Below are 25,811 nucleotides of genomic sequence, written 5' to 3'. Positions count from 1 at the left end.
TTTTTTCTTTTCTTGTCTGGAAAAAAACGCTCAGCGATTCAGGGCTTTCACCTCTACCCTGATAAAGGTTATCTCAGCAATTCAGTGGCAACCATATTGCATTGTGGGAAGATTTATGAGGCGGAAATCAAATTCTGTTGCCAATGGATCTGAGGAGAAGGAGGATAAAAGGTGCACAAGACTATACTGTAATGACAAGCTGGAGAGTGTTGGGTGAGTTGGGGCACGTTGTGTAATCTGACATTATGCTGGTGTGTGTGAATGTGTGAGTTTTTGCTTGATTTTTAAATCTTTTGTCAATCATTTGTTGCATATTTGATTATTTGTTTTATAACAATTTGTCCTAATTTAGACAGAAATCATAACCAAAATAATGTGTTTGTGTTCATGGCTGTGTGTGTGTGTTAAGTGACATCATCACTTTGTATCAGAGCAGGAGATTAATGAAACACAGTAAAACCAGGGCCAAACCTGGAAACACTGCACAGCACACCGTTGATTCACACCTCCTGTATTTGTCAGATACAATGTAGGGTTATTATATTCACAGTTTACTCTACCCCCTGCGTGAGGAGAAAAGAGAGTATGCTGCAGCACAATTTATTCTGCCAAAAAGGTTACCATGACGATGAGATTCCCGTTTTCTAAGCCCCCTAGGTGAGCATCACAGAAAGATAATGAGCCCAGAGGAGAATGTCTATGTTTTCTATTATTTCTAATCAATTGGACAAAAACTTAGAAAAGAGAAAAAAAATCTCCAGGATCATGTGGTTCTGACACTGATTTGTGTTCTAAGGAATTGAATGTTATATAAGAAGTTTTAAAATGTGTTTTAAGTTACAATATTGTCAGTGGCTTTGAGCACTTTAGATTAAAGTGATGTATCATTCAGCAGAGGGTGCACCAGGTGTATTGAGTCCATAAATACAACATATTTTTCTGTATTTCTGATACTGATTATCCAGGTTTATATAAAATACAGCAAACACCAAAATAAAGACATTTGATCAAACTCTTTTTTTCAGACAAACTTTAATCAACACATGTCAAACTAACTTTAATAACTAGCACATTTTTGGTAGATTTGATAGATTGTTGGGTCTTTTCTTGTATGTATATATATATATATACATATTAGGGATGGCTCCATTTTTTACAAGTTTTTTATGTCTGATAATACAGCAAGCCTGAAGGTCCAATACAATAAGGCCTTGATAATATCTTCTAAAATCCTTCACAGCTAAATTCATCAGCTGAATGAGTGGACAGTATTATACATTTTTAATGTCTGTGTCTCGCTCTACATTGACATCTATCTCCACACATTCTCAACTTTTTACCGCAAAACATCAGGTTGTTGAGGAGTTGATGCTAGAAATGTGTTTCACAGCACTTTTTCTGACCCTGGTCCAGAGCAGCTTAATGAGCTCAAATCCATACTGGGTGTCAAGAGTACAAGAGGAGAGCAGAGTTGGAGTGAGCCAAGAATCGATGGAGGAAAAATGAGCCGTGTTTGCTAATCAATGTGTGTTTGCTTTTTTATTAGTATAACAAAAACAAGGGAGAGCGGTACAATTGTTGTTAGGACCTGGAGTTTTTGCTGAGATGAAGGCTAATCTGACTTTTGTGTGAGAAACAGGAGCCAGGAAATGCAGCAGTAATCATGTTTACCATCGTGTCATGTTTGTGAAAGTTAAAAGACTTCTGTTTCCCAGCATGTCAGCTAAATCGTAGTCTTTATATACAGTCTTTATATAAGACTATATAATGTGCCATTGCTCTTAGTTTAGCTCAAACTCCTGGTTCACTGGGCCGAATCTAGCCCATCATGTAATTTTATGAGGCCAACTAGAGCTTCACATTTGTAAGCCTGTCTTCAGGTTTGTACCAAAGTGTATTGGATCGGTTAAAGGTAATGGTCACATTATTTGTGTATCTAACAAATGCATGGTGGGTAATTCAAAATTGTACTTCTCTAGTTTCAATTTCTTATTAAATGTATAGTTGGCATAGACAACATTTTTTATTTAGCGTTATGCTCTACACTTCATCAGAACAATATTCTTATTTTGCTTCTTTATTTGTATTTATTTTGATGAGTGACCAGTCTGTTGGAGTCGGATGAAATAACTACACACTACTATAAATATTAATCCTGTTTGTACTACAACTTAGACTGGGTGAAAAATGTTGGGGCCTGGAGTGATTAGGTTTGACACTCCTGCACCTAAACTTTAGGTACAGTAAACTTTAGCATTGCATTAAAAACACACACTCTAGCTGGTTTGTCTCAAGCACATTTTATATTCCTATTCCAAGGCAATGAGAAGCAATTCATTAAAAACTGTTATTTAAAGGGATTACACACTTACAGAAATGTACTTAGGGTGAGTGTTTTCTATTTCTGTCAATAAACCTTACAAAATGCAATACGAGTTGCAAACATTTTGATGTTTAAATCCCAGCATAATAATTTCCTCTCGTCCCAAACCAGAAACAGGAGAGTTATTGGATTTTAGTGGCAGAGAAAAACCAACAAATTACTTTCAGTGAAAAAAATCAATGTTAATCTTATAAAGTCATTTACTTCTCAGCAAATCGAGAATTTTATTAAATAATGTGACTTTATTGAAATGAACCTGAGCCAAATTAAATCATATTCGACGATTGGTTATGTTTTCAATTTAGATATAAAATGTGCCGTAGTTTAATAAATAGCTCCTTGCTGTGGATTCTCCTGCAGACTTATTTACAGCCAGGTCCCCACCGTGTGGACAGAAGAGCTCCTTGTGCGATGCTCAGTATCCACGTCACGACTTGTGGCCCCAGCAGCAACTATTCTGTGATTCCCTTTTCTCTGCTTCCATTCTGCCCTGACAAGGCATGCTGGGAGGATGCACTTAGATGCAACAGTGCAGTTCCTGTGAACAGACAGGATGTAAATAGACTTTTAAACCACTCTTCTTTGCCCTTTTCTTTTCCTTCTTTTTTGTGGGTCTCTTCAATGCACTTATGTGGGTGGAGGTGTTCATCATCAATTGTGGAAATAGACATAGCTATCTGTAGCCCTCAGTGAAGACAAGAAAAACCAAAAGTGCAATGCTGGGCAGGGAAATAACATCAGATTAAAGTCAGTGGGCGGGGGCTAGCACTAATCTAGTCTAATCCATCGGTCTGAAGTACTGAACAACTGGCCCTAGTTTGAGTGTGCCCTTTAAATAGACAAATAAAATGAGCAAAAGCAGACTTTCAGTATTTGTGGTATTTTTGGGCTGTCAGTGCTTTGTACAAACCATTTTCGTATACATTTGTTGTTGTAGCAACTTCCTCATAACTTCCGAACTTCGAAGAAAACTTGTGTGCTGTGCCCAGGTTTTTTTTCAGCTTCCAACTAAAAGTTCTCTCCATCTTACCCATAGTCAGCCAGCACACATCGGTAAATAACTACATCATTATTGATATCTAGTGAAGGCCAGAGACGAGGGCCGGGAGTTTGAGAATCATGCGTTTAATCTAAAAAAAGAAAAAAAAAGTGTTTATTCTTTTTTTGTTTCAGGGTCATGTGACTAAACAAGGCTTGTATATGATTTTGAAAATATATTTGTGTATAGAATGCAACAATTAAAATATTTAGTAAGTATGTTTTGCTTTTTTTAAACACATTTGTTGTTCTTCAATTACCCCCCTTTTTGTCTGTCATGGCAGCCAATTTTAATGTCTAAAGGCATTAATAATCTAGATAATTTATATATTATATTTATTTTTAGAGATTTCAGTGTGCTTTCTCTGCTTCCTGTGGTCACCTTTAAGTCTGAAAACCTAAAGTTAGTTGTTTTGGATAAAAGTGTTTTGACTGATTTCATAGGGTTCGAGTCATATTTATCCCCATAATTTTAGCTCTGGACAGGAGAGGAAGATGAGCTACACATTTGACAAACACATAAAGACAAAATAATATATATAAGAATATAAGAATTATGCAGATTGGTTACACAGTAGGAGCAACTGTTTGTGCTCTTGACTTGTAGCAAGATCACCAGAAAAACTGGGTTCGATACCCAGTATTTTCTGTTCTATGTTCGCCCTGTGTGTCTGTGTGTTTTCTCCAGGTACTCTGGTTTCCTCCCATAGTCTAAAAACAGGCAGATTATACAATTGTTCACACTAAGTGGCTCCAGCACCCCTGAAGAGGATTATGTTGTAGGAGATGAATGAATATTGCAGATTATGTGTCTATGGCGATGTAATGGTGTTTTAAAAGAGACAAATATATAGTAAAGGTCTCTCTTTGTACATGTCACTCCTTTAACATAATCACAGTGTTGGTGTGAGTGTGAAATAAAAGAAAATGTAGGCGTCTGCTAAAATCTCCCCTCATGGCTAATTAGCGCGTCAGCTTAAAATTGACTTTTAAGAATGCCGTACAGATTAGTTGCTTTCTGTCAGAGTTAACCTGATGTGACAGCCATAAAAGGGAAAGGAGGAAATTGCTGAGATGAGAAGAAAGGTAGAGAGCATGAGCAAGAGAACAGCAAGTAGTATATGTTTTCATTTATTCTTTTTTTTTTTTACCCTTTTTTACCAAGCCAAAATGGACACACAACAAACAAGGAAAAGACATGATTCAAACCATTTACACAAACAGAAATTACAACACAAATCAATGGTTTCCAGTTTTAGTATTTGGTCGATGGACCAAAAATTAAATTTGGGCAAAACACCTATACATCTTTAATTTCCCTTTAAAAGTTTATTGGAGACTTTTGTCAAAATGCTGAGTTGAGAAAGGCTGCTTAAAATTTGTGGCCGACTTGGTGTTACTTGTAAAATCCACCTGTGTTTCCCTAGAACTTTTTGCCCTTCAGTCCAGATAGACATTATAATATTAGACATGCCTGAAGCCTTGAAAGATTCCGTGTCTCCTGGTGACGGATTGGGAACCCGCTCAGCGTCTACCCTTCCTCTCACCCACTGTCAGCTCTGATTCTTAGTTTCTGTTTCCTGAATGACTTGGCTCCAGTGTCTTTCCAAGAATTTGTGGCGAGGGGAGGTTTTGGTCCTTGGTCCTCTCTCTCTCTCTCTCTCTCTCTCTCTGTCTCTCTGTCTTTCACTTTCTGTCCTATGTTGTCACTGATAAAGTGACTCCCTCCTGGCGTTTTTATCTTTAAACTTTTTTTTTCCCTGACAGCTTTTTTCATCCTGCAGTGTGTCGCAGTGCTGTACAGATTTTAAAACCCTTAGGGCATCTTTGTGATTCTGCTACAGGCTTGTTTTAGTTAAATCTGCCTTGACTAGGCAGGAGCCTTCAAACAACTTCCTAAAAACAATGTTGTTGTTCTATGTGAGTAAGGACATTATTTTGCTCGAAGACAAACTATAAACAACCTGTGCCGCACACAAAACCAATTTTCTCCAACATGCTCGTTCTGTAAGTGCACAGCATTTTCAAGATGTCAGCACCATGTTTGAAAATAAAGAAAAGTCCTGCAGGTAAATTAATATGGGGGGGGGCAAAGCAAGACAAATAGTTCAAAGGCAGACAAACCCAGATTACATTGTACATAATTTGCCAAGTCTGACTGATGATTGAAGAGACTTCAATGCTTGTTTTTGTTGCCTCTTTTCTCAAAATTTCTCTGGTATAAATACTACCCGAAACCAATTTTAATGAGTCTGCACCTTGTTTGTGGTCCATCTGGTTATGAAGCCTAACTGTGTGTAGTTGTTGTTTTCTAAAGTTAAGCTTTTGTTCCCAGATGACCTAAGGAATGTGGTTATTTGATAGAATCTGAATCAGAATTACTTTATTGATATCCAGGAGGGGGTTGTTTTGCATTGAAAACAAACCACTGATGGAAATTAAGTTTCCTAATAAAGTAAACATCAAACAAAACAAAATAATAGCACAAAAGCAGCCCAAAAAATATACATCCATCCACTTATCCATTACAGGGTTGCAGAAGCAGTCTCTATGACCGCCACCCAAATCACACTGCACTGCACCGCCCAAGCCCTTCGTCAAACTTCCAATAACAGAGACATTGCCTCTGGCCCAAGGACCACCCCAAAAATTCTATCTAAAACATATGTTCATCAGCATAAGTACCTATAAATATGTGAAATATGGATTAATAGCAACAGTGACTTTGACATAATGACACAATGAAAACAATACCAGCTCAGTAACAATAGAATAGCAACTAAGTGGACATGGAGTGGCAGCCAAGTAGCAATAGGCAGCAGTGAAGTAGCATTGGTAGTTTGCTAAGTAGCAACACCAGTATGTGGTTCAAAAGTGGATCACAGGTTCGTTAAATCATGATAAAAACCACCTACCAGGAATCAAAGGATAAAGAAAAAGTGAATGATTTCAAAAACAGCTTTTTTTCTTGGTTTGTCAATAAAATACAAAAAATGTTTTTATTTTACCTCAAATCTAGTATATTTACTTGTTGTTTTATTTACATTATTTATGCAGTACTTTAATCGTTGCTCATTCCTAACTTGAACAGGGGTATTAAAGTTGACTGATCGCAGCAATTTACCTGATTTCAGAACTGAGCCTAGTGCAGGTAAGGTAGTGTGCCACTACCTCACCGTACAGCTTTTAAAATATATTTCCATCATTGTTCGCTTGGTTTTTTGGCTGTCAAAAATAATTATAGAAAAGTGTGTTACTGCTCTGGCAGAGACAGTTTTGTTTGTTTGTTTGTTTGTTTGTTTGTTTGTTTGTTTTAGCTGCCCAACGTGATTAAAACCATGCAGCGTTCCCACTCTTCAGAACTGTATGCAGGAGTGCCTGTGTGTATGTTTGTTTGTGTGGAACTAAGATTGAGAGGGGATGAATGTTAGTCAGAGTATAACGAGCTTGCGAGTATGTTCTCTTCCTATTTGTTCACACTTACACCTGCCTCCATACTATGCAACAACAGCGCCACCACGACTAAAATACTTTTCTGGATCTCAGTTGCTAAATATGCTCCATAACAAGAGACATAAACGTACTACATTGTCGGTTTTACTCCTCTTCTATTTTCTTTTAACCCAGCACTAGCAAGCCGCGTCCACTTGAGGACGCTGCGTCACAATTTTAAACAGCAGTGGATTAAATGGAATGGGATTCACTCATTTGTGACCTCATGTCATAAACAAAAAAAATTAGTAGAGTGTAATATAGAATATTAAACATGTGTGTTTATGAATTAACACTCACACTATTAAAAAACATTAACTTTTACATTATGCAATTGATATAGTGATCCTTAAACAGAGACTTACGACATTTTTTACTGGATTAAGCGTTTTTTGTATTACTTAGCACATAAGTCAAGTGCCATGTGTTTATTACACACACGTACAAAATATTTTACTTACTTAATTTCAATTAAGTATAAACACAACCAACACCCAAAGTTGTTATTTGAGGTTTTACTTTTGTTCAAATCTGCTCAAAACATTCAAAATTGTTAGCATCTTTAAAAAATGCAATAAATATCACAAGCCTGGACAATAATAAGCCAAAGTATTCAAAGTATGAATAAGTCCATGTTATTTAACAACTACTACCAAATGTGTCATTACTTCGTACTTTCACCTTAACTATACATCTTTGAACATGTGTATCACGTTTTGGCAATGACGATTGTAAAAAAAAAATCACCCATTTTTTTCTTAGCTTGAAAAATATGCATAAAACATATTTAAATGCCTATAAATACAAACAATATTCGACGTTATGGAGTAAGAATTGGCAGCAGGCCGATAGTGTCCAGGACACAGCAGGATCATTGATCACATATTCACACACGCACGCACACGCGTACTCTCTCTCGCTCACACACGTGCACGTACGCTGAGACGCGCGCGCGCGCACACACTGTCTGTGAATGGCTGCTCCACAGCAGCCAATGGCATAGCACCGGATGCGTGATATCCGCTGCAACAACAAGCGCTCTGTTTCGTCCCCCTCCTTCCAGCCTGACGCCATTTACAGTCCAAATCCCGACCTCCACTCCGGAAAGACCCAGGGAACAAAAATGTGCGCACGCACGAGAAAAACTCTCTTTGCAGCCTTTTTGGAGCTTTACGCACGAAACGCGGAGTACGAGAAGTTTTTTCTGAGCGCGACCATTTCCTCCTCCATGTTGCAGGGAAAGTGAAGTCGGACTGATTTCACTGTCTGAACTTCAGCTCTCACCAGCCTCGTGGTTTTTGCGTGTAGTAGAAAAGAAAACACTCGGGATTCAGCATTTCCTTCGTGCGTAAATGGAGTAAAGGCGCAACGTTTGGAAACTTTCTCAATGGATTTGACCGAGTGAGTGGGTGCAGTAGTGAATAGTATATCACTTTCTTCTCACGCACACACACACTGGATTTCTTTTTTTTCCTAGAGAGGAGCTAAAGCGACGGAAGCACGGTGAGTGTGTCCTCTCGCCAAACACACACCTTAGAGTGTTTGTTTTTCCACAACTGCATACATTGTTTATTTTGATGTTGTCACATACGTTTTGAAACCCTAAGCTCCTGGATAACAGAGTTTGTACTTGTCGGTTTTTTACTGGGGATTAAACCTAAAGGCTTTGAAACGTTTCTGACCTGACGCCATGTTTGGGTTAAAAGTATAGATTCTCCCCTAAAGAATACAGGTGTTTGATATTTACACGGTCTTTTAGTTTGTCTCTGTACAATGACTGATTTAGTTGTTTATTTCACTCCTGGCCTTTGCTTCATTATGATACAATCTGGTCCAAGCTGGCATACGAGCCAGTTTATGTTTTTAGTCTCGAAATCAGTTTCGGCCAACTCTTAATCGTTAGAATAAGGCTGTAAAGTCACAACAGAATTGACATTTAAAACAAACCTGATTATTTAACAATATCAACAGTAGTTGGCGCCATTATTTACAATTCGTCAATGAGTCATTTGTGTCAATAATATGAAAATTGCAGATTGGCGTTCAACAGAAACCCTTAAAGCTACACAGTTCATTTTCTATACAAAACGTTAGTAGATAGATAGATAGTTTTTCGAAATAACTTAGTTGTAAAGGGGGGGTTAAAAGTTTACTAGTGTAGCATAGGCCCAGTCTGTGGCAGTGATGTAAGTATGGTTAATGTATTAAGGTTAATACATTATGTTAGCTTATAGGTTTTTAAGTTATTGGTGACAGACTTATAAACAAAAGCCTTTTTGTTGCACAAAACACAAAGTGGGTATTGTTTGAAGTGGGAATGTAGGCGTAAAGTTTTTGAACTGGTGGTTTATGTTTTGAAACAACTATGTTACACACACATAGTTGTAAGATTTTGACACAGGATCGCTGTTGTACAGTGCTAAAGAACAGTGCAGCTTCTCCCCATATTTAGCCATTTGTTAGCAACCGCTGGTGATTATATATAGATATAAAATGTTACCTACTATGTCATATCATTTGGAGAAAATGGTACTCTCCAAATGGATATAAATGGACTTTCAGGGACAAAGCTTTTGGCTAAGTAACAATATCAAATTTAAAAACAATGACAGTTTATAAACAGGATTTTTTAAAATTCTTTTTAAAGAAAGATCCTGCTGTTCTTTCTAAAAATAATTGTCAAAATAATCAACTTAAGATTTTTGATTAGACAATTTTTGATTTTGATAGGCAATTAATTACAAAATTAGTCATTAATAGTAAGGCAAAAAAGATAGTGTTTTTCCCCATTGCTGAAATACAAGAGTTTGTTACATAACATATGCTAATAGTTACTTAATTGATCCCAAAGAGAAGTGTTGAAAGTTTTTGACATCAGTAATGTATCAAAGTAAATTCCAAACGTGTCAGTCTAGTTTAATATGCTGAATATTATGTAGAATATAATTTGCTACATAATATGCTAAAACAAGAGTAAATGGTCAGATAATTTTGAATATCTTTACAGTAGGTGGCCTTTTTGGTGAGGCCCTTAGCATTTGTTCTGTCAAAGACGTGACACAGTAGTCAATATGAGATCTCATCAAAATGACATGCTTTAAAAAATTGTCCATAAAAATAGATACAAGTTGTAGACATTTTTAAATTAAAGTTTATCGTGGTTTTAGCATTCTTGTCGGTTTTAAAATCTTTTGTTAAATTCTATGAATGTTCTTTAAAACTAACACTTTTTTCACATCAGCGTTCCATTCTCCCGCCATCCTTAAACACATCACTACGCTCATATGGTCTCTTTCATGGCTCTGAACTTATTTTTTTAATCTTGTCACTCATCTCCTTTTCCCAGCGTGTCACAGTGTAAATGTGTAAGAATAGCAGAGGTTGCTGCAGGCCATTTGTCATGCAACAAACAAAAGGCCTTCCTGTATTGTCATTGAAAGAGCTGAAGGATGAGGAGGTGCAGGGGGATGTGGAGGAGGAGGACGAAGTAGGCATTTGAAAGCTAATTACCACAAAATAGGAGAAGACGTGCTTCTGATGCCTGATGTTTCCGTGCCCTGCTGTGATATGTTAAATGGAACAAGGCTGTGGCACTGAAAATTTAGAGAAGTTCGGAGTGACGGTGCAGACGTGCTCTTCCTCACAACTCCTTCCACCAAGTCACTCACTGTTTTAGCTTGCCAGTAGAGAGAACTGATTTTATGTGGACAGACACATTCAGGAAATTCATTAACCAACAGTTGGTCACTAACTAGTTGTCTGTCTCCCACTCAGAAGAAGCATAGGCTAGTGTTTTAACACTTTTGGAGACAAAACCTGTTTTATTATGTCCTTAAATTGCATCCTACTCTGACAGAAGTGATCCTGTCTCACATATAGAAAATAAAATGCAGTGCAGGCAAGTGAAATGGACATAGCCACTGAGGTTGATGCATTTATTTGTCATGTATTTCTTCTTATTATTATTGCTAACAGCTAACATGTTAGCTGTTAGCAATAACAGCAAATGTTATAAAAATTGAAAGTGATTTTTAAAACTACGGTCTATTGTTAGCATTGTTCAAATCCACAAAAGAGCAACGCTTATTTAGCTTACATTAAAGCTTTTGCCTATATTTAGCCTGCAGAACCAAATTGCTCACACATTGACTTGACTTCTAATATCAATGGACCATGACATTCCTTTAAAAATAAGAAATGGTTTAATTTTCTATTATTATGGGTTTGTTTGTTTTTTTTTGTTTTGTTTTTTTTTAAAACTGCTATTCAAAGTACCACCCGCAGGAGATGGTTATAGAGCAGGCATATGCTTTCTATACCTTCAAATAGTGAAATGTTAAAAAGGTTCTCTGCTGTCTTTGTCATGTGAGAGTGGTCTGACTCTACATCTAAGAGAAACCTCCAATAAGTTGTTCAGCAAAATTCAGTCAATCAGAAAAATATATTTTTCTATTTTTCCACACAAATGTAAAGCTGATCATTACATTTACATATCTTATGAAGGAAGTTCTTCTGGTGACAAATTCTTGTAACAATTCTGCAATAAGTTGTTCCATGAACATCTGCCCGAATTAACAAACAATTACAGCTTCTGTGATTTTCTGGTTGTTGTTTTTATTATTATTATTATTATTATTATTATTATTAAAATGAATGTTTGGAACACTGGAACAAAAATGTTAGTTCCGCAAAACAAACAAATAACACTAGTGTGTGGTGTTTGTGATCTTATTTCCATAGCGGTGCGAGCAGTTTGTGATTTGCATATTGACATTTGCATGGCTTGTCACGAAACAGCTTTTAACCAGAGTTTTTCTTTTACAGGACTTCAGATGTGTCCCACGCCAGCCAGAGTGGCCCTTCAGTTCCACCATGGATTCCAGAAGTCCGAACGACAGCGACGGGGGACGAGAACGCCAAGGACATTCACCAGGCTCTCAGCATGACGAAGGGAGGCCACATCAATGGCCTCCACAAACACTGGATGATCCTCAACATCTTGGGCTGTTAAACCGACAGCCGGTGCTGTCTCTGGATCAGATTAGAATAACTGGGAGCTGTAATGAGTACACAGAAGCGCCCACGGTAGCACAGAGATCTCCAGCGTCTCAGCAAAAGCAGCAAAAGGATGACCAAGTGTTGTCACACAGTTCAAGGACAGGGCAACAAGAATCGCGAGAAGAAGAGCCTAACAACCTCCGAAACCTGCATCTATTGACCCAGCCAGAAAATGCAAGCACGGAAACACCCTACATGGAGGAAGACACCCAGACCATTAGGACCAGTATAGAAAGCAGCTCATCATCTCAGAGGCTCATTATTAATAATGAGCAGATCATCAGTTCCCAGCCTAAACGTTCTGAGGTTATTCCAGAAGAGCTGAAACCCCTGAATAGTGAGTCCGCTGAAGTGATGATCACTGCAGGCAGCGCAGGCTTCAAACATGTGGATGAGCACTCAAACAAGTGCGAGGACTGTGGCAGGTGCCAGTGCTCAGAGTGCACTCACACCCGGGGACTGCCCGCCTGCTGGATGTGTGGCCGGCGGTGCATGTGCTCTGCGGAAACTGCCGTTGAGTATGGAACGTGTGTGTGCTGCGTGAAGGCGCTCTTCTACCACTGCTCCAGCGATGACGAGGACACGTGCACGGACAAGCCCTTCTCCTGCACTCAGTCCCACTGCTATGTCCGCTGGACCACCATCTCGCTCCTCTCCCTGCTCTTCCCCTGCCTCCTCTGCTACCTCCCAGCTAAATGTTGTGTGACCATGTGCCAGAGCTGCTACAACCGGGTCACCCGACCCGGCTGTCGGTGCAAAAAGGCCAATCAAGTCCACTGTGAGGTTAGCAAGCTACCCTAGAAGCAAGAACACGGGAAGACTTTGTCTTGTGACGGTGTCTCTCATGTGTGTTGTGAAAACAGTCTTCTGTTTCAGCATCTGATCTGCTTTCATTTTGGTCATTTTCTCTCAGTTCGTGTCTGACAGAGGCCTGAAGGTACATTTGCTGACCCTCAGTCAAACCAAAATAAGCGCTTCATTTTCAACTACTGTTCAGTTCAGAAGAAAAGATGAGAATATTGTTCTCACTTGGACACATGTAGAGGTGCATAGCCTTTTGTTTTAACATGTACTTAACATGCTAAGAATATGCTCCTGACTAACTGTATGTAAAATAGCCAATGTGGTGTACATCAGAAAGATGTTTTATTTTTGTACATAATAATAATATTTCAACTGTGAAACGTTTTTCTTCTGCCACAGATGGACACCTTGATGAATCCACATTCTTCTGAATTGGTAATTCTCATTCATTAATGTCATGTACATCAAACACACTGGTGTATATCACAAGGGGAAAAAAATCTCACTCCTGTTACTTGTATATTGTACAGTGATCTTTTATGGATAAAATGTATTTTCTAATTGCTTCATAGCTTAGTGTAAAGTTAAAATTATATATTTATTTGAAGGTTTTATTTTAAAATGACATATTTATTTTCAGCGTTTGCTGCAGAGCAGAGAGTGTCAGAGACGGGTGAATAGTTAATTGTGAATTAGACAAATATATTAACGTTTGGAATTAAACAACCTTAAAATCTGTTTTATGTTTTGTTTTATTTATAACTTTTACCTGATTTTCTCTTTTTTATGCACCCTTCTATAATCCTGCACCATCACTATTACTTCACTCTTTTGCATTCAAAACAACTGTTTTAGATCACATCACAATGGTCACATGGGTGCTATTGATCTGGTGCAGGCTTCAAACCTTCAATTAAATTTGTGCTATTTTATTAATTGCTCGATGTCTGTTCTTCAGACTTACCTCTGAAGCATCATTGGTAGAGACTGTGTGACTTCTCAGTCACCCATGTGATTTTATCTTTGGAAATTCAGAAGCAAAAGCTGAACTGACCTGGTTTCTTGAATACACATCACTACTCTTACCAGCGGCATAGATTCTACCCATCATTGTTAGAGCAACGTGTGTATCTCTTTAAGCTTAAACGTCCTCAGTTGACATTTTTGTGCATTTATATTTATTGTTCTTAACCTCCAAGTATATTTCATATATGTTTTGGGTCCTACAGATCGTGACCCTGTTTTTTTTCAACAGTTCTTGAATTCTTTGGGTTTGAAAAGCCCTGCAGGCGAAACATAAGCCTGAAACATGAACCCTGACACTGCTGTTGACAGCACACGGACGTGTTTGCCGCGGCACAGTATGCATTCAAATGTGTGATTGACACACCAAGTTCCAACCTGCACTCACTTGTTTGTTTTTCATTCGCACCCTTTGACTGTGTGTGTGTGCAAACGGGTGTTGCTTTACATTATTTTCAACTTTCACCTACAGTATTAACCAGGACAATAAGAAGCACATGATGGATAAAAGTTCCACATTTGACGCCAAACATAATTGTATAAAAAGAGCAACGTTAATTCTGTTACATTTCAGTCGTTAATATTACAGTCACAGGTCTCTTTCCTACTCCGGTCGGGTTTTGAATGTAGAGGGAACTGGCGCAAGGACGTTTGTGTGTGTGTGTTTGTGTGTGTTTGTGTGTGTGTGTGTGTGAGTGAGTGAGACCCTGGTGGTGAGGGGGTGGTAGGAAGAGCGACTGCAAAGGGTTAAAAGCATCACTTTAAATGACAAAGACCTAACAGTTTACCCCCGTATTCAGCCCAGCATGCATTCATCCTGTTTTCAATAGTTGGGCAAGGAGGTGGGGGGTCATTTTGGCTCCTCTTGGCTACCTGCTCCTACTTGATATTCCCATATGTGTGCCTTGTTGACGGTTGAGTTAGAAGGTTGTGTTGTTGGAGCAGTGGTTGAACGTGGCACAGAGGGTAATTAGCTTCATCATGTGGAAATATGCTTTAAAACAATGGAGTGATTGTTTTCAACAGTTAACACAATGGTATCAAATGTTTTTTTAGTTGTTATTGCTCATTCCAATCCATTTATGCTTTGGATGAAGATGTAGTACAATATTTAATTATTAAAAATCATATCAAGGGCTCTCTTTGTCCCAGTGTTTTGGTCACAGAAAGAGAAGGGGGTGTGGATTTTTTTAGGGCCCCAAAAGGGCTCTCTTTGTTGGTTTTAGCCAACGTGGCCCCTGTCAGTTTGTGGCGGCTGCAGGGCAGAGTAGCCTATTCACCCTGCTCACCAAGGCAGAATGTAGCATAGGAAGACAGGAAGGAAGCAAGGGCTATTCTTCATGAATGCATTGTCTGCTTGTCTGAAGGCCAGGCTTTAGAGTTACCGAGGGATGTGGCGGTGGTGGCAGGGTGTCATTGTGAGAAAACACTAATATGACAGCACAGAGGAATCAAATCTATTTTTCATTTTTGTGAGCTTTGAAAGCTCGTATCTAAATCAGGTAATTGTGAGAGTCTGTGTGTTATGACGTAGTTAAATGTGATGTGAACTCACACCAATAACTTAGGTAAGGTAAACAATATTTCCATTATTCTTTCAAATCTTTAATATTTGAATTCAGATTAATCAGCTACCTATAGTTAAAGATATAGCATATCAAAAACAAATCTAAAAACCTGTAGACTGCTTAAAAATGAATCTTCTCTGTCTTTTTAAACTTGGTCCTGTTAAAAACATCAAGGTTTTTGCCTTCTACCTTAATTTTCCTTTCCCTGTTTTCATGCTGGTGTAGCACTTTTTCTATTGTTAACATGCTAAATGCTAACAAGAAGTAAATGCTTTATTTTTCATGTGAAAAGTTTTGAAATTTCAAGATTACAGATGAAATCAAAATCCATTATAAACCCATTATATTTTAAACTATTTCATTGCCACCAACAGGCCAGGAAAAATTAACTTCATGCTCAGTGCTACAAAATATCACATTGTTTTAGAAGGAAAACCACACATTTCCCCTGGAAAGTACCTGTACTGGCATGATAGGTAGAATTTGTTTAAATTGCCTATTACTTATAATATCTTGAAAAATATCTGACTCTGAAATTTTCAATCATAAGAACTAGTGAATTTCACCATATATACAGTAGATCTGGATTTAATTGAAATTCTTGCAAGAAATTCCTGCAACATAAGCCAAATGCAGATACACTTCTATTTGTATTGACTGTACATATATACCAAAAAGTGTCTTCATATTTAAAACCCCCCACCACAAACACGCACACACACACACACTACGTGAGCACATTGTTCTTTTGAGGGCGAAAGCATTTTCTCAGAAAAGAAACCTGGTTTTCCGACGTGGGCGGCTGAGTGAGGTGAACATCTCAAGAGTCTTAGAGGTTAATTTATACAAACTCAAACATGGTTTTTTATTCCCCTCCGCTTCATTCGCTTCTAAAGTCACAATAATGTTGTGTGATTTAGAAATATGCTTTTTATTCACAATAATACAACAGATGAAACCCAGCTAGCTTCTGTAATATTCTATTCAGTTGTGTTATGAGGACACACTTTTAAAAGGCACTGTTTAGCAGCTTGTATTTAAATTTTATTTAGCTAGTCCAGAAGTTGACTTTAGCCCTGAAGTTCAGTTACTCTCCATGGCTTTGGGGTCTGAAGCAGTTGAAAGTCCAAATGACAGCTGAACTACTGTTATGCCTAATGGAGGACAGTTACTGCAAACAAGTAGCACGAGAAACATTGAAAAGATTATATGTCATAAACATTTAAAGACTGAGAAGGTGTGTGTGTGTGTGTGTGTGTTGTGTGAAGAAATGGATGACAAAAACTCTTCTACACGTACGTGGAAATCTCCACCATCGCATTTTCATCAGTAGCATCGACAATTTTGTCCAGATGATGAAGCACGTATGGACGCCTACGTCTTATAGCAGCACTTAACTTCAACTCCACCGCAGGAAACTGGCTCATCTGCACACAACTCACATGCACAAAGTCGGGCAGTTTCTGACACCCAGAAGATATTTGTTGGCGACACCCCGGCTGCAAGGCTCTTTAAAGCTTAGCAGCCAATTGTTGTTCTCATAGAAACACAAACACACACACGGAAGGCTGAGAGCTTCAGTTATCCTAAACGGCAGCCCTGATCCTCTTATTCTACACAGAGGCACAGACTTTACATACAAAGAGGAATTAGCCCAGACTGACAGCTCACTACACCACGTTGCACTTATTGCCTGAATGTGTGTTTTTTGGGAGGGTGTTAAGACACACAACGGACCTAAGATTAAACAACAAGGGTTTGTGTTTTATTAAGAAAATAGCTTACACTTAAACTGGATATACATACAACTGCAATTATTTTATGATAATGACAGAAAAAGCAGGGTCACAGAGCAGAAACCAGACATGGTCGAAGACATATGCTCTATGAAACGGCTCATTTATCTGGTGATGTTAAAATCTTGAATTCTTAGTACATTTTAAATAACGCTCACTTTGAAAGACTGAAAGGTTGACGTTTCTCATTCAGCAGATTACTTGGTGATAAATTTTAACCAAACCAAAAAAAATCTGCATTTTAGTAATAAGTCTGCAAACTAAAAGAATGTATATGTTGTTGCTATGCTGTGTTTGCATATAAAGGCCAGATGTTAAAATTGCTGTTGAATATCTTCGTTGAAATGACATTAGAAACCACAATGTCACTGTCAAGAGGTTTCCTGAGCTGCAATAAGGGCTGCGAGAGATAAAATATGTGGTGGCAGTTTGGAGTGGGGTTTTTTTTAGGTGGGATTTTTCCACACAATAAAGGCGACAAAAGAAAGTAGACATTTTAATTAAATAAATGCAGTCTATATACTTTATAAGAAAGCATTAAGTGATTCTCTTTGTTTGTTTGTTTTTTTTAAATATGTAGGAAATTCAGGGTGTGTCAACATGGTTGGGATATAGACATTTAATGTTTACGCTCAGCTGGCCAGCCTGCAGTCCAGATCTGACGCCTAGAGCTCAGCTCTGTTCCATCGAATGCAGCTATTATGCATTGCTGATGAAATAAAGAGCATCTGAACACGACTAAAACTGTAGAAGTTAATGTCTTTTTCGCTGCTGGAATACAAGTTTTGGCAACCTTCTCTCACACCAGAACCATTCATTCAAGGAAGGAAATGAGGTTCTGTTATTACAATAAACACAAACAAAGAAGAAATAGAAAATATGCATTTGAAAAAGTATATTTCCATATTTGTGGTTTTATTTGAATCATATTTACGCAGCTGCTAGAATTTGCAATCTCTCTTTTTCTTTTACCAGCCATAGTTAAGACACATCACCCTGTAGCTGGATAGCGTCATCATCATGTGTGTTTGTGTAGTTATTCAAATGACATAATGAGAACTGAAGAGGACGGCGGTGGTATTTGTTAGTCACACAGATACAGTATAACTGAGGACAGAGACTGACGCAGGATGTTGTCAGGGTGTGAAGTTGAACATTTTTGGTTACAGTAAGATTCTTGCCACAAATCTCTGTCCCTGCTGCCTTGCCTTTACTGCCGTAGGAAATCGATATATTGAGTCTGTCACACAGTTATGAGAGCACTGCGAGCAACAGAGTTTTGTTCCCATTTACAGGTGCAGCACACTGACAAGCTGATGATGACAGCTCAGTCAGGCCAAAGTGTGTGTGTTTGTGTGCCAGTGAGAGAGAGTGTGTTTGCTTTTCTGACATTGTTACTAGGCAGAGGCTCATGTCTCAGTCTCTGACTGAAGTAAGAGTGAAGATGTCAACTATATCTAGGTTAAGGTTGGCGTCGGTGGGTTAGAGTTCTGGTTAGTCAAAAGTCTGTCAATTATGGCCATATAAAAGGATGTGTGTGTAAGTGTTTGTATGCATCCTCAGCCTGAAGACAGAAATGTGTCAATGACTGCAGAGATTGTCAGCATACCTGAGATTCCTACAGACTCTAAGAGTGAGAGACATGAGAGAGAGAAACAGAGTGAGAGGAGTGTTTTTTTTCCCCTTGGCCAAATCTATCCACTCACAGGTGCAACGTTTCACAAGATAAAGGCTCTCCTGTTTAACCGTGATGTATGGATAAGATTCAAAGGTCAAACATGGTGTACAGGTAGCCACTGGGTGTCCATACATGGAGAGTCATAGATTGTATATAGTGAACATAAGACCTCTTTTGCAGGCTGTGGTTACAGACTGGGTTGATGGAGCAAAGACAAGAGTGCTGTGCTGGTTTTGGAAATGGTGTTGTTTACATATAGGTCTATGAAATGAGGAACATAAAATGTCAATAACAAAAGCTGTCACGGGGCTCGCACTCATGGGAAAACAAATGCCAACTACTGGTTAACGGATTCACTGCTCACAATATAAAATCAAGTTCTTCTGAAAAATGAAATCTTGTGTACATCATACTAATCGGTTGTTCTGAGAAGATTGTGTCCTTCTAGGTAGGACATAGATCCTAGATTAGACGCTAGCATTTGTAATCTGAAAGCCAAAAACCCACAGATTTTCCACTGGAAATACTATGTAACTGTAAGATTTTAGTCTTCTTACTGTGTTGAAAACATGCAAATAAAATTAATCAAACTACATTTTCTGCATTTTTGAGAGTCAGAAGAAATGTGAATGTAATCTACCACACTTGGAAAACTGTAGGCCTACAGAACTCTCTGTGTGTTCCATCTCTAATTCGCCGCCGGCTACCAGACAGAGATTGCCTCATTGCCTGGACCCTAAGGTTGGAGCAAACAAGCCCCTCACTTAACATGTCAGTTCACTGCGTGGCGTCTTAAGAGGCAGCACTGCAGCTGGCTCCCAGCCAAACGCAACAGAATTCCATCAGCCTGGAATGCCTGTCTGATTAATACAGAAAACAGAGTCTTGCTTGAGCTCATTTGGCGCACAATTGTGGCACTTTGCTGAAGGTTAAGTTGCCTGTCAAAATAAGAAGGCATTTTTCTGCTATAAAGGAAGGAGTGATGAACTGAACTGGCCATGTCTTATTTCGTAATCTGTAGTATTTTACCTGATGGATGATCTTCGTAACAATTTGGAGCATTAGTTGAGCAATTATCTGTCCATCTAAAGTCACATTTAGTCAACTTTACTCAACCTAAACTTCAGGATATGCGCATATTATAAGTCATTGTTGAAAAACAAGTTGGACACCTACAAAACTTTATTTTATTTTGTTTTATTTTATTTTATTCTCTTCTAAACTGCATTAATGCCTCATCTTTGCTACATCTATAGCATCCGCCATAACACAGAGTACACACATAGTTTTATCAGCACACTTTCAGCTATTAACTCAATGTTGCCTTCAATTGAATCAGATAAAGCTACACCAAGCATGTGTTACCATGACAAGTTCTGTCCATAATCAGATATCTTTAATGGCCAAGACCAATTTCCTTTTGGACTGAAAATTATTTAAAGCCTAAATTACAAACTTTGTGTCCTCCTACCTACCTCTATAATATATATAATATTATATTATAATATTATAATAATATATATAATATTTAATATGATATTTCACTATGAAACATTTGTATCTTTTGAAATGTCTTGACCTAGGACCTATAATGCCCCCTGTGCTAAAGGGGAGGTTTCTTATCAGGTTGTACCTTTGTCCAGCTAAGCTTCACTTCTTCCAGTACGATTTGTAGATTTGTGTTTTTCATCTATTCCGTAGACAAAGATTGGAGGCTGGTAGAGTAAATTTGCAGCAAAGGATTGCTGTAAAGTTTGCTGCAGCTATCCACAAAGCACCCACTGTTCTTCATTTTACACTACTCCCCCATCCACACAGCCTGTTGACCCCCACCGCCACCCACAGCACCATAGTCACCACATCCTCTTGTCTACTGGTTTAAAGCTGTACATCCGTTCTCTTACCTCACTTTAGTGTTCTCACCTCGCTCTATTCTTTCTTTTAATTCCCCATTCTCTCTCTCTCTTTCTCACTCTCTCTCACTCTCTCTTTTTCCCCAAGCCCCTCACTGTTTTGCCCTCTCTGCTGTTGCCGTTTTAACTTACTTCTCTCCTAGCTGACAAACTCTGTTTGACCAAAAAGATCATCCTTTGTGTGTATGTGTGTGTAAACCTGTCACTCAGTCAGTGAAGTCTGAGATCAGGCGTCTACCAAACATAACAATCAGTAGTTAAAGATGTGGTCAGAAATCTTTCCTTTCTGTTCTTACATACAGAAAGACGGTATGAAGCAGCTCTCCCTCCACTGCTGTGACTGTTGCTTTATTTAACAGCTGAATCTATTCATTTCTCTGGTAAAAAATACGTCTACACCAGTAATCTTTTAGCATACCAATATTGTAGCATATTATTTTACCTGCAACACCAGCTGTACAGACCTTTCGTGTGTGTGTTTTTTTTTTTTTTTTACTTTCCAACACAAAGATGTTCCAACATGTGTCTCCTCAGTAGTATGTTTTGAACACTAATGTGTAAGAAAGTGATTCCTTCTGCAGCTGGTAAAGAACAACACTGTAATAGGCCTTTTTCCTCCTTGTTCAATCCTGACATGTGACTGACAAAAGTGAAGGATAAACAGAATGATGGATCTCAGGAAGAAAAATAGGATGAGCAAGGGGCAAATTGTAGGTCAGAATGTAAAGTTTGAATTCATTCGGGCACATGGCTGGTTAATGAATGGCTCGTTGTTATCAAGGACAGAGAACTTGGAGAAACAATCTGGCCTTTGTGTCCAGAATTCACCTCTTCACCCCCCTCTGAGTGCACACATGGGTGAGACTGCAGTGTAAAGAAGATAGACTAAATTCATTGTAAAGAAAAAGGAAACAGTAAATTCATTATTAAACACAGTTTTGCAGATTTAAAATTTTTAAGATTTTTAGACAAATTTTAATGCAAGTAAAGTAGTTCTGCTGAGAAGGAAATTCTGGGAAAGTAAACTAAAATAGCTACATTGTTAAATTTGCATGTTGTTTTTAATATATGGAAATGTTCGTCTGTGTTTGAATGAGCAAAGGAAAGAATGGGATAGGCAGGTGGCTCTGTCAGACAGCAGCAGGGACACACTTGGAGCATTGTAATCTCTCTCGGTCTCTCTCTCCCCCAACCCCTCCCCTCTCTCTCTCTTACTCTGTCTCTCCAACTCTCTCACACACACAGGCGGTGAAACACAGAGTAGTGCAGACTGGCTGCAGCAGCACTGACTAATTTTTATTAATGTTTTATTAATTTCTTTGTTATTTAATTTTGAATTATATTGTTTTTATGTTACATGTTTTTTGCTTATTTTATTTTTTATTATATATTAATTGTTATTTTATTTATTTATTTATTTTAGTGTTATAGGATTTGAGAAAAGAATTAGAGTTAGGATATTTTTATATTTTAATTTTTAATTTTTAGAATTAAATTTAGGGTAGGTGTAAACATAAGGTTAGGGTTTTTTTTATTTTTCATTTTAAATTGGTGGTTCCATAGTGTAGCAGTTAGCATGCCATTTCTAACTTTTTCAGAAGATGTTATTTTTTAAACATTTTATTTGATATAAACATTTTATATTTAGGATACAGTTTAGAGTTAGGTAGGAGTTAAGGATAAGGTTAGGGATATGTTCTCTCATTTTGAATTTAATTTTTTTTATTTGTATTTTTAAATTTTTAAATTTATTATTTAATTTATTTTTTTAATTTAATGTTTAATGTTATATATATGTATTTGTCATATTAAATTTCTATTTTTTTATGTTTAGAGTTAGCTAGGAGTTAAGGATAGGGTAAGTGATGGAATTTTTAATAATTTATTAAATTTGTTTTAATCCATTTTTAATTTATAATTATGATTTCATTAATTTAATATGTTCTTCATTTAACATTAATGTTGTGATTATGGTGATGTAGTAGTTGAGGAGAGTGTTATGGTTAGGGTTTATGCATCTTGGGTTTAGGGTTATTTTTAAAAATATTTTTTATTTTATTTTTTCATTTCAAATTTTTTATTATTTATTATTCATTATTATCCAAAAATTGTTTTTCTATGGAAATGCTTAAAATGCCTTAATTTGATGAGAAACATGCAGAAAACTTGAAAAATTTGAATGGTTTTTTTTCAACATTTTTTATGAAAAATATTTAACTTTTGACCAACATGACATGCAAAATCAAGATTTTGCCGAAAAATTCCAAGAATTTTTTTTCAAAATAATTAAAAAAAAACCTAATTTGAAGCGAAACATGCAGAAAAAAATAACATTTTGAAATTTTCTTTTTAAAAAAATGTCATGAAAAACGTTGGACTTTTGACCAACATGACATGCCAAATTTCGATTTTTGATGAAAAATTCCAAAACAAATTTTTCACAAAATATTTTCAAAATACTTATTATATTTGAATTATTATTTGAAAAGAAACATTCAGAAAGCATAACATTTTGAAATTTACTTTTTAAAAAGTTTTTATAGGAGTTTGGACTTCTGACCAACTTCACATGCAAAACTATGATTTAGCAGAAAAAAATCCAAAAACGATTTTTTTCACAACTTTTTTTTCACAAAATGCTTTTATTTGTTGAGAATCATGAAGAAAACAACATAATGAAATTTTACCGAAAAAATTCCAAGAATAGTTTTTTCCCAAAAATTTTTCAAAATACCCTAATTTGATGAGAAACATGCAGGAAACAACATTTTGAAATTTGTCTTTTCAAAGATTTTTATGAAATTTTTTTATATTTTGTCCAACATAACATGCAAAATTACAATTTTGCCAAGAAATTGGAAAAACTTTTTTTTTTCACAAAAATATTTTCAAAATGCTTTTATTTGAAGAGAAACATACAAAAACATAACATTTTCAATTTTTCCTTTTCAAAACCTTTTATGAAAAATTTTAACTTTTTCCAACATGACATGCAAAATTATGATTTTGCTGAGGGCCATGGCTCGTGGGCAACAGAAGATTCAGTCATAGCAGAAAAACGCTAAAAAGACAACGGAGAAGAAGAAATCGCAGGGGGATGAGCAGAAAACAGCAGCGAAGGCTGCTCTGGTCCACAGATGTCCTGTTTGCTGGGTAAATACCACATGACCCAAGTATACTGCACAATAACTACTGTGGAATATTTAGGATGGTTTTCCATGACATCACTTGTTTATTTCAATTGTATATTTGTTTTTCTGTGAAACCAAGTGTCTTTGTGTTACTATAGGATTAATGTCTCGTTATTTGGATTTTCACGGCCTTCCTATTTGTTTTTTATTCAGACTCAGATGCCTGACCCTAAGACATTCAAGCAACACTTTGAAAGCAAACATCCCAAGTCTCCGATGCCTCCTGAGTTGGCTGATGTACAGGCGTAGAATGACAGTCGGCAGGAGACAACCGGAAGTCTGGTAAGAGCGACTCCTGTTATATAATAATAATGATACTATATATATATGTATATTATACTCAAAGTACTATATATATTATTTTTAATAAAACCACAATCACTTCATTATAGATGGGCCCACACTTTGATCCACAATCAGGAGGTGACCAGGAAGCAAAGTAGATGAAGAACATCATAACACTTCCTTGAAATTACTTAAATCACAGTAACATTCGTTGATTGTTTTCATTGGCGTCCATGTTTTTCAAAATGTGTGTAAATATGTGTGTATGTAAATAATGTATGTATGTATTTTTTTCTATATATATAACACAATACTTTTTTTTGCCTACATTCATATTGCCTTGTTTCTTACATTGAAATTAAAAGAGGGCTCATTTAAAATGTGTATTAAAATATATAACTGTTATTCCAAGTCCGTAATAAAATCTAAATGCCCTAAAATATATAACCGGGTGTATGATTTGAACCTTTTTTTTTTACTTTTTTATTGACATTCAGCAGCATATACATCTGTGCTTTTCTTTTTTTTTTTTCTCTAGTCAATAAATTGAACAATATTTAATGTCATCAGTCTCCTGTCTTCAAAATATCAGGTGTGGATGTTCTAATGTGTATGAAAAAAACAACTAACTACTAACAACACTTATGCTAAGTTTTACTTGTCATTCAGCTATTTTTCGCCTTTCTTTTCGGCAGAATTCCCTTGTTGCCACTGGACCACAGGGTACCAGGATTCTACACTTTAATGGTCAGTTTTTCTCTTCAGCATCACTTGTTTTACTATCTTTCTCCTCAGGCGTATTTGTCTGTTTTTAATTTTTGCGTCACACTTATTGTTAGCAATACAGCAGATTATTCTCTGACCTTCTTTTTCTTCTCAACAGTAAAGCCTCTTGACTCCACCACCATCATCATCATCTCTATCATCATCTTCATCATCTTCATGGTCCTTGATTCTTCTCTTTCTCTTGTAGACAAACCTTCTCCACCTTGTGAGTAAAACTTGTTTGTCTCTGTCTCTGAAGTGTTCACTCTGAATTCTATCATATTTACACACAAGTTAAAATGACTCACATTCTATCATATTTACTCACAAGTTAAAATGACCAACATATGTTATATGTACAGTTTTGTATTTTCTGCTGTGGCTAAACAAAAATAATAAATTGTCAGATTTTGACCAAACCTCAGAACTTTTTGTGTCACTTTTTTATGTGAGTAAACTTTAATGACTGACCATCTATTAATAATAGCAATAAATTATAATTTGTTTCTTTAAAAAATAAACCAAGCCCTTTTTTAGAACCTCAGAATTGGGCCAAATAACATATGATGGCCATAAAATGTATCCTTCTTTTTCTTTGGGTTTTGTCCCTTTTTTCCTGGGGTTGCCACAGCGAATCATTGATTTCCATCTCTCCCTGTTCTCTGTATCTTCTCCTCTGCCTCCAACTCCCTGCATGTCCTCCCTCACTGCATCCATATATCTCCTCTTTGGCCTTCCTCTTTGTCTCCTACCTGGTAGCTCCATCTCTAACATTCTTCTACCAATGTATCCACTGTCCCTCCTCTGCACATGTCCA

The 25,811-nt window shown here is 37.0% G+C and overlaps 1 protein-coding gene and 1 pseudogene across 2 annotated transcripts; both read left to right on the top strand.

The window, feature by feature from the left end:
• Window positions 1–7,688: 7,688 nt before the first annotated feature.
• Window positions 7,689–13,513, top strand: spry2 (sprouty RTK signaling antagonist 2). 2 transcript variants are annotated; one of them, XM_025062591.1, is made up of 2 exons: window positions 7,689–8,314; window positions 11,738–13,513. In XM_025062591.1, the coding sequence occupies exon 2, from the start codon at window positions 11,786–11,788 to the stop codon at window positions 12,770–12,772; it is 987 nt and encodes a 328-aa protein (XP_024918359.1). In that variant the 5' UTR covers window positions 7,689–8,314; window positions 11,738–11,785; the 3' UTR covers window positions 12,773–13,513. The 2 variants fall into 2 exon arrangements, with proteins under 2 accessions (XP_024918359.1, XP_008323485.1); XM_008325263.3 differs by having other exon boundaries at window positions 7,702–8,416.
• A 9,984-nt stretch (window positions 13,514–23,497) lies between these two features.
• On the top strand, window positions 23,498–25,289 carry LOC103389719 (zinc finger protein 706-like; annotated as a pseudogene).
• Window positions 25,290–25,811: the final 522 nt, after the last annotated feature.

This window comes from Cynoglossus semilaevis, chromosome 14, assembly GCF_000523025.1.
Source record: "Cynoglossus semilaevis isolate Cse_v1.0 chromosome 14, Cse_v1.0, whole genome shotgun sequence".
Classification (NCBI taxonomy): domain Eukaryota; kingdom Metazoa; phylum Chordata; class Actinopteri; order Pleuronectiformes; family Cynoglossidae; genus Cynoglossus; species Cynoglossus semilaevis.
This window is presented reverse-complemented; position numbering and strand designations above follow the sequence as displayed.

Bases quoted from the DNA above. Each gene is read 5' to 3' on its own strand.
- spry2 (XM_025062591.1), top strand. From the start codon at position 11,786: ATGGATTCCAGAAGTCCGAACGACAGCGACGGGGGACGAGAACGCCAA.